Here is a 9,697-nt window from a genome sequence, read left to right on the forward strand (position 1 = left end):
AGCTAATGGTGAGCATCACTCTGGCTGCAGCATGTTCACTCACAAGCTGTGCCTTCAGTGGCCAGTTTGACCTCTCTGAGCAAGGTAAACCCAGCTGCTAGTCTGAACTCCAAGAGGTCTTCCTCAATGATCTTCACTTTCCCCTTTCTCCTTTCTTTGCTGCAGGTTGTAAATGACAAAATCATTGCCACCAACCTGGTGACTGGCTTGCCAAAGCAGACCCCAGGGAGCAACGGGGACATCATTGTGCGCACCAGCAAGCTGCTGATCCCGGTGACCTGCGAGTTCCCGCGCCGCTACACCATCTCCGAAGGCTATGTGCCCAACCTCAAGAACTCTCCCTTGGAAATCGTGAGCCGCAACCAGGGCATCTTTCCCTTCACTCTTGAGATCTTCAAAGACAAAGATTTTGATGAGCCCTACAGGGATGCTCTTCCCACCCTCAAGCTTCGGGACTCGCTGTACTTTGGGATTGAACCCCTGGTCCACGTCAGCGGGCTGGAGACGCTGGTGGAGAGCTGCTTCGCCACTCCCACCGCAAAGATCGACGAGATCCTCAAGTACTACCTGATTCAAGATGGGTGAGTTGGCTGCTCCCTCTCTTGCTGGCTGTTTAGGCAGGACTGGGCAGTGGGACTAGGTTGCATTGCTGATGCGGCACAGGAAACGCTCTGACCTCCCCGCAGCAGCCTGCCTGCTGTGTTCCAAGCACTCAGCAGCAGCCAAAGCTTTGGCCATTAAGCTGAAATTGCCTGTTGCATCAAAATGATTGGGAGGAGCAGTGGGAGACAGTGAAAGAGGTTTCTCTAAGCATGGCCCTTACAGGCTGTACTTCCCTGTCACTAGCCTGGTGGATAATTGAGTTGGCTGCTGTAGAACAGATACCCTTCCTGATGTCCTCCCTCTGCCAGCCCATGGAGTGCCAAACCAATCAGCAGAACCCTGCCATGGCTGCCTGCCACTGCCACTCAGCTGCCACAGCAACTGGGACAAGTTTCTTCATTTCCCCATAACAGCCTTATTGTAGCATAAGCCAGAAGACTTCATGGCTGGGTCTGGTTGGAGCTGCAGGAGCTCCCTGTGCTTTGCTCTCTCTCTGGTGCCTGTCAGTGCTCTAAGCCCAGTTTCCTTCTCTTTGGCTGTGATCTTTGGAGACATTTGGGGTCAGTGATCTTTGGAGACATATGTGGTCAGTGATCTTTGGAGACATTTGGGGTCAGTGATCTTTGGAGACATTTGGGGTCAGTGATCTTTGGAGACATTTGGGGTCAGTGATCTTTGGAGACATTTGGGGTCAGTGATCTTTGGAGACATTTGGGGTTAGTGATCTTTGGAGACATTTGGGGTTAATGATCTTTGGAGACATTTGGGGCTAGTGATCTTTGGAGACATTTGGGGTTAATGATCTTTGGAGACATTTGGGGTTAATGATCTTTGGAGACATTTGGGGCTAGTGATCTTTGGAGACATTTGGGGTTAATGATCTTTGGAGACATTTGGGGCCAGTGATCTTTGGAGACATTTGGGGCCAGTGATCTTTGGAGACATTTGGGGTCAGTGATCTTCCCAGGATGTGGTAGATCCACTTGAGGTGGATCTGTGGGTTTGCTGTAATGGGGTTTGCATCAGAGGTTTGGGGAGCACTGCTGTAGGCTCTGCTGTGGCTCCTGAGGTAGCCCCTGCTTTCAGACCCTTGTTTGGGTGCTAACATGACAGTGTCTCATACAGTTCAACATTGTGGAGTGCTTGCATCCAGCAGAGCCTGGAAGCTTCCCCAGACCACAGTGTGGAAATGTCACATATGGGAAGCAGTCTGCTGTCTCTGGGGAGGAAGGTCCAGCCAAAGCAGTATCTGAGACACCCCCAAATGTCATGGCCCAATACTCAAAGAGTTGTGCTCATACAGGTCCTGTACTCTGTCTGCTAAACCTTCTAAGGAGGACAACAATTACTTCCCCAGGTGCTAGGCTAAATCATCCACCCTTACAGCTGGTGATGGCACATCCTGTGTAGTTGTCTTGCAGAGGACACTAGGCACCGATGGTGTTCCCATTTCCTTCTGACAGAGGTTGCAGCATTAGTTTGCCTTCCCTTCAACCAAGGCTGCTGCCCTTCTGTGCCTGACATTTCTGGGCTTTGTGAGAGGATTTGTAGTGCAAGGATTGATTTATCGACCGCCTGGCTCAGCTGTTCCCTTGGACCCTTCACAGAGCCTAGAGTCCATTCATTCATATCCCACCACCAGGGAGCATTATGGGATTCAAACCAGTGACCAAAACATGAGCTGAGTAGAGAAGGGAAAAGGCAGAGAATGTCTTGAAGTGAAACTCCTGAATTCACCACAGAACCAGTAGGGAGGAACAACTCCCTGCACCAGTACAGGTGAGGGGGGGACCTGCTGGAATGCAGCTCTGCAGACAAGGACCTGGGAGTGCTGGCTGACAAGTTCCCCATGAGCCAGCAGAACACAGAATTAACCAGGGAAAGACCTTTGAGATCATTGAGTCCAACCTATCACCCAGCACCATCTCATCAACTAAACCATGGCACCAAGCACCCCATCCAGGCTCTTCCTAAACACCTCCAGGGATGGGGACTCCACCACCTCCCTGGGCAGCACATTCCCAGGGCCAATCTCTCTTACTGGGAAGAATTTCTTCCTAACCTCCAGCCTAAACCTCCCCTGGTGCAGCTTGAGACTGTGTCCTCTTGTTCAGTTGTTGGTTGTCTGGGAGAAGAGACCAACCCCCACCTGGCTACAACCTCCCTTCAGGTAGTTGTAGAGAGCAATAAGGTCACCCCTGAGTCTCCTCTTCTCCAGGCTAAACAACCCCAGCTCCCTCAGCCTCTCCTCACAGGGCTGTGCTCCAGACCCTTCCCCAGCTTTCTTGCCCTTCCCTGGACACCTTCCAGCAACTCAACATCTTTCCTAACCTGAGGGGCCCAGAACTGGACACAGTAATGTGTCCTTATGGCCAAGAAGGTCAGTGGTCTTCTGGGGTTACATTCAGAAGAGTGTGGCCAGCAGAGGGAGGTTCTCCTTCCTCTCCACTCAGCTCTAGTGAGGCCACATCTGGAGTAGTGGATCCAGCTCTGAGCTTACTAGTTCCAAAAAAACAGGGAACTGATTGAGAGAGTCCAGCAGAGGCCACAGAGATGCTGAGGGGACTGGAGAGTCTTTGTGGGGAGGAAAGGCTGAGAGACCTGGGGCTCTTTAGCTTGGACAAGAGCAGCCTGAGAAGGGATCTGATCAATGCTCATCAATAGCTGAAGGGCCTATGGGGAGCAAGAGAATGGGGTCAGAATCTTCTCTGGCCAGTGACAGGACAAGGGGCAACAGATACAAACTGGAACTCAGGAGCTTCCATTTGAGCAGGGGGAGAAACTTCTTTGCTATGAGGGTGCTGGAGCCCTGGAGCAGGCTGCCCAGGGAGGTTGTGGAGTCTCCTTGTCTGGAGAGATTCTAAACCCACCTAGTCATTGTGATCCTGGGCAACCTGTTGTGGCTGACCTTGCTTTATCAGGAGCATTGCACTAGGTGATCCCCCAAGGTCCCTTACAGCTGCTACCATGCTGGGATCTTGTCATTTACAGCACTAGTAAATGACCTTTGGTGCTGTTATCCTGCAGAGGGCATTCAAACTTCACCAAAGGGAGAGGTGGGCTGAAGCCTCATCCAGCCTGCTCACTCTGCAGCTGTCACTGCAGGCCCCAGTGTCCCCAGACATGCCAGCCCCCATGTCCTGTGCAGGCTTCAGTGTCCCCAGACATGCCAGCCCCCATGTCCTGTGCAGGTTTCAGTGTCCCCAGACATGCCAGCCCCCATGTCCTGTGCAGGGTTCAGTGTCCCCAGACATGCCAGCCCCCATGTCCTGTGCAGGGTTCAGTGTCCCCAGACATGCCAGCCCCCATGTCCTGTGCAGGGTTCAGTGTCCCCAGACATGCCAGCCCCCATGTCCTGTGCAGGGTTCAGTGTCCCCAGACATGCCAGCCCCCATGTCCTGTGCAGGCCCCAGTGTCCCCAGACATGCCAGCCCCCATGTCCTGTGCAGGCCCCAGTGTCCCCAGACATGCCAGCCCCCATGTCCTGCGCAGGTTTCAGTGTCCCCAGACATGCCAGCCCCCATGTCCTGTGCAGGTTTCAGTGTCCCCAGACATGCCAGCCCCCATGTCCTGCGCAGGTTTCTGTGTCCCCAGACATGCCAGCCCCCATGTCCTGTGCAGGCTTCAGTGTCCCCAGATGTGCTAGCCCCTGTGCCATATGGAAGCCTAACTGCTGGCTGGTGCTGTGCTGCTGAGCTCACCGGGGCTGCCTGTCTCTCTGTGTGATCACAGCAAGTATAAAGTAAAATTAGCAGAGTACTCTGCTGGTTTGTTCCTGCTCCAAAGAGCTCTGGAATAACCCAGTTTCCTTCCATCAGTCCAAGCCCAAAAGCCCAAGGCAATCAAGGCAGGATGCTGAAATCAGTTTGATTATGTAAGGTCAGACCTGCAGGAGTTGACTGCTGCTTGCAGAGGGAAGCAGTGGTTAAATCTGAGGGGATATATCTCAGGGTGAGGGGTGGGAAAGTTCCCCTCCCTTGCTTTCTTCCCTGTTTCCAGCTGGCCAAGGGTGGGATTCTCCCCCTGTGGGACTCCTCAGCCCTGTGCTGATGACCACACTGGAAATCAAGGTTTTCCAGCTCCAAATCCACTGTCTCTCTAATACCCTGGACTGCTGCTAGCCTGGCTAGACCCAAAGCAGCTCTTCTGCTTCTGATCTTGTTCTTCCTCTTTCTCAAACCAAAACTCAATAGAAGCCATTGACCCATGGTACAGGAGATAAACACAGCAGCTCTCTGAGGCACCTAGGCCAAGGTCATGTCACTGAGGGCCATGCCTGCTCATCTGATGTGGTCAGGAGCTGCCATTTGTCTGGGCATGGTGTGGTTGAGGTAGTTCCATTGCAAGGAAGCCCTTGGGCTGCCCCTCATTTTCAGGCTGAGGTGGTTATTCTACTCTCAAAGTCCTTCTTTAACCTCATGACTCCTCAGCAGGAGGGTGAGAGCACAGCTTCCCTGGCACAGCCACTCTCTGCTCCCCTCACCTAAGCATGCTATGCACAGGAAAGGGTTCTTTTCTCTCTCTCTGGTGGGTGAGAAGCTGCACATGAGCCAGCAGTGTGTGCTTGCAACCCAGAAGGCAAATGGAATCCTGGGCTTTGGTGAGACCTCACCTGGAGTACTGCCTCCAGTTCTGGAGCTCTCAACACAGGAAGGACATGAACCTGATGGAGCAGGTCCAGAGGAGGACTACAAATATGATCAGGAAGCTGGAGCACCTCTCTTATGAGGAAGGCTGAGGGGTTTGAGTTGTTCAGCTTGGAGACTCCTGGGAGACCCTAACAGCAGCCTTCCAGTACCTGAAGGGGGATACAAGAAGGCTGGAAAGGGACTGTTTGCAAAGGCCTGCAGTGATAGGATGAGGGACAATGGTTTAAAATCAGAGAAGATTAGATCTGGATTGGATGTTAGGAACAAATTCTTTACCATGAGGGTGGTGGAACACAGGAGCAGGTTGCCCAGGGAGGTAATTGAGGCCCCATCCCTGGAGATATTCAAAGTCAGGCCTGACAAGGCTGTGAGCAACCTGATCTAATAGAGGATGTCCCTGCTGACTGCAGGGATGTTGGACTAGATGACTTCTAGTGCTCTCTTCCACCCTAAACCATTCTATGATTCCTCCTCATCTTTCTGTTTTCCTGCTCCCTTGCCCCAAACCAGTAGGTTTCCTGCCACCACTGTGGAGAACCTCTGGAGAACCTGAGATTTAGGAGTCAGTCTTGAGCCAGTGTCCTGGAATCATCACAGTTGGTGTGCTCACAAAGAAGGATTATGCCTACAAGTTGACTTTATCTCCCCAAAGCTTGGCCAGCCACTTCTGCAAAGTCTTTAACTGTCATTCTTTACAGCCAGATGCCTTCAGAGGACCTATAAGCTCCTATAAGCTCCCTATAAGCACATAGGTGTTCAAGAGGGGATTGGATGTGGCACTTGGTGCCATGGTCTAGTCATGGGGTCTGTGTTGATAGGTTGGACTTGATGATCCTCGAGGTCCTTTCCAACCTAAGTTATACTGTGATACTGTGATACTGTGAAGTCCAGCAGGAAGGAGACTGTGACTGATGTGAAGTGAACCTGGATTTCTGTGGCTTTCCTCCTCTGGGATGCTGCAGTAACGTGGGCACAGCTGCCTTCCTTCTAAGCATGATTGATATGCTTCTATAAGTGTATAGAGAAAGCAGAGAATACATTACAGGCTGCATAAAAGTTTTGCTGCTCGCTGCTGGCTGTTGCACAGAAGGTGAAGCAAGGACAGACTGGCCTGCAGCTCTCTGGCAGGCCCTCTGCGGAGGGGGCTGGACCCCGGCCTGCCAGTTCTCCGCTGCCAAGCTGTTCTTTGTCTGGAGATGCTATTATCAGTCGTTGTTGTTTTCCCCCATCACTCCCAAATTTGCTCCTGTGGCCAAAGAGGAAGTAACCATGGATGGTAGCTTAGCTTGAGAGAGCCAAGCCCTCCTTTGATTGCTCTGGTTAAATGGGCTGGGATGGTTGTTGCTCTTTTTCCATTTCTGGGAAACCCATTAAATTCTATCCCTCTGCTTTCCCCAGCTGTGTTTCTGATGATTCTGTGAAGCAGTACACGTCAAAGGACCACCTTGCCAAGCATTTCCAGGTCCCTGTATTCAAGTTTGTGGGCAAAGACAACAAGGTAAGCTCAAAACCTACCTCTCAGATATTGCATCAGCCCTGACCTGCCTAAGGAGCCTCAGCATATAGCTGGTTGTATTAGAGCGTGAAGGGGAGGAGTGGCTGGCCCAAGGCAGATGCTGCTGTTGCCCTTCCAAGAGTTGTCTTTTAGGAGCCTGACAGCAGTTCTTTAGGGAAGAATGATAAAAGCAGCTAAAATTAAATCACATATGAAGGACAGTTGGGAAGCACCAACACCACAGGAGGCTCAAAGCATTGTTTCCAGGATAGGCTTAGTGGACCCTGGGCAAGAAAAGTGTTTGCAGTCACAAAACAGAAAGCTGGGTGGGGTTAGGCACATCAGGCAGTGTCCTGTCTGCAAAACTGGACAGTCCATAGTTCTGAAGTCTCTTGAGCTTTCCATCCTCTCTGACTCTTGTGGGTACAGACAGAAGGCCACCGTACTGTGTAATTCAATGTGAAACCAGGCCATCCAGGCTGGTAGCATTCCGGGGCAGAAGCTTTGCAGTGGGTGGAGAGTTGAAGGATGACATTTCCCTAATGCAAAGAGCTTTCCTTGGCTGTGTTAGAAGAAATCAGGTCTTACAGCCACTGCTGTTATGCTCAGCCTATGCAGCTTGCTCCAAAGTGGCATAAAGGTACCACTCCAGCTCCTGGAGAGCCTCAGGAGGGTTAAAATGGATGAGAACTTTTAAAACTCAGAAACTTTGCTTGGCTTCTGATCATCACTGCTGCCTCCAACCTGCATCCTCCCATCCTGTGCTGGGATTTTTGCTTCAAACCTCACCATTGACCAAAACATTCACAATTGTTTGCTTCCCTAACTGCTGCTCACAGGGATCTTGCTTACTCTCCTTGTCATTAGGAGGGCAGGAAGCAGCGATCCTGTCACTGGCTGCCTTTGCTGTGTGCAAAGAAAAGGCATCTGTCTCCCTGCACTTTGTCTTCTTCTCCCCTCAACTTCCAGTCTTAGCCCCTCATCAATCTGTGTTTTCCTCCTTTTCCCCTGATCTCCTAGCTTTTACACAACTCACATCCAATTCTCTTGCATGTTTCTATCTGTCCCATCTCTGCATGAGGCTTCCTGTATTCTTGGTCACCTTCCTACTGCACAACTCCTATCAGTCCATGCCAACTTTTCCAAGCTTGTTCCTGGCATTTTCATCCCTTCCTCTTGAGGATCATTCCATGCCTGCCTATTCCCTTTCTAACCATCGCCTAACAGACAGAAGCCATGCTTTGCGATCTCGGCTGGAAGATGTGCCCTCTCCTGGGCACTCAAGAAACCAGATGGCAGCAGCCCGTTTGGCTGTGGATGGCCATGGTGGCTGAGGACCTCCTTGATGCAGGGGCAGAAATGTGATTCCCAGGGCTGTGTGCTGACTTGGGCTACTGTCTCACCACCTTCCAGGAGGTCTTCTTGCACTGCCGCATCCTGGTGTGCGGAGCGCTGGATGAGAGCTCGCGCTGCGCCCAGGGCTGCCGGAGGCGAGTCCGCAGGTTGGCTGAGACAGAGGAGGAGGAGGAGGAGGAGGAGGAGACTGGTCACGTGGAGAACCACATCCTGACTGGAGGCCCCATCAGAATTGACTTGGAAGACTAAGACCCACCCCCTGGAACAGCATCTCCACCTGAGACCAGCCTTCCCTACCAATGCCTTCTGTCACGGCTGGTTGAGAAGAGAGGTATTTGGTAAAGCCCCAGCTGAGCCTCAGGACCGGCTCCGTAACTGCGCGCCGCTCACCTGCGGGCACACCAGGCAGCCCCCCGAGCGCCACCCGGACTGCAGAACACTTGGGCTTTACCCACATTCCTTCCCAGCAACCCTTTGGTTGAAGGAACCCTGTTGCTTTGCAGGCCTAAAGCATTCCCCAGCTTCATCATTGCCTCCGTCTGCCTGCAGGCTCCACAGGACTGTTCCCCCTTGAGTAAACCAACCTTATCCCAGTCCCTCTTGCATCAGGCAGCAGGAGTAGTGCCCTAGCTGAACCTGTTTGCTGTGCAGCTCTGTGACTGATGCTGAAGCTAATAAAAACAATGTATAAACACATCTGTCTCATACCATGGAAGTTCCTTGGAGCTACAAAGCAGTTGGCGTCGCAGGCAGCTACATCTCAGCTCTGTCACAGGCACATTTAAATGTTAGCTTTAAATAGGAAAAGGTCTTTAAAACAGCTCAGGGTTCACAGTATCAGAGTACCTTAGAGGTTGGAAGGGACCTCAAGAGATCGAGTCCAACCCCCCTGCCAAAGCAGGATCACTTAAGGTTCTTGTAGTGTCTTCTGGTTGTTGCATGAAGCATAACAGTGTCTCTTCATTTAGTCTATCATCATTTTCCTCCTTTTTCTTCCCTCCCTACCAAGCTGTGGTGTCTTTCCTACTGTAGCACCTCTGTTGTAAGAAACAAAGACAATTAAACATCTACCAACACCTCCCTCCCAAGTGTGCTGCTACCAACTCCTTGACAGCTGGAATGCGTCACCCTGCTCTGGAGAGGCTGCAGCTTTGGCAGAGGGCTGAGAGGAGCACACATTCAGCTTTCACAGCAATCATTTGTAGCATGGGGAGTTCTTGGGGACAGGGTTCTCCCCAGTGAGCTGGTGACAGGAGATGCAGCAGTGACTCTGCATGCATAGATGCTCGGTGGATGAGAGCTGGCTGGGGACACAGTTACCAGCGATGGTGATGGCATCGTGCTTGTCAGGAATCCCTTTGGGCCATCAAGCACTTTCCAAAGGAAATGTAACAAGTGATCATCCTGGGCTCCTCTGGGCTTCATTCTGGAGCAGGAGAACTGTGTGGTGAAGAATTAGAATTGTGGGGTGAAACCACATGTGGGAGAGGGTGGATCTAGCTCCAGTGTTGGCTGTGGCACTGCAGCACATCCATGAGGTTTCCTGCAAGAAGCTTTGCTGTGTCTGGAGGTGCAGCCCAGAAGGCAACCATGT

At 51.8% G+C, this 9,697-nt stretch overlaps 1 protein-coding gene across 2 annotated transcripts in view; it reads left to right on the plus strand.

Annotated features, from left to right (window-relative positions):
• Nucleotides 1-8,797, plus strand: part of OIT3 (oncoprotein induced transcript 3) — a 32,784-nt gene extending 23,987 nt beyond the window's left edge. For both annotated transcript variants that reach the window (XM_068140366.1, XM_068140367.1), the window contains exons 7-9: nucleotides 166-581; nucleotides 6,651-6,750; nucleotides 8,161-8,797. In XM_068140366.1, coding sequence (XP_067996467.1) covers nucleotides 166-581; nucleotides 6,651-6,750; nucleotides 8,161-8,352 — 708 coding nt within the window. In that variant the 3' untranslated portion in view covers nucleotides 8,353-8,797. The remainder of the gene's footprint in view (nucleotides 1-165; nucleotides 582-6,650; nucleotides 6,751-8,160) is intronic.
• The last annotated feature ends 900 nt before the right edge of the window (nucleotides 8,798-9,697 follow it).

Source organism: Melanerpes formicivorus, unplaced genomic scaffold (assembly GCF_026170545.1).
Source record: "Melanerpes formicivorus ecotype bairdi unplaced genomic scaffold, bMelFor1.0.p_v2 SCAF_6, whole genome shotgun sequence".
NCBI lineage: Eukaryota > Metazoa > Chordata > Aves > Piciformes > Picidae > Melanerpes > Melanerpes formicivorus.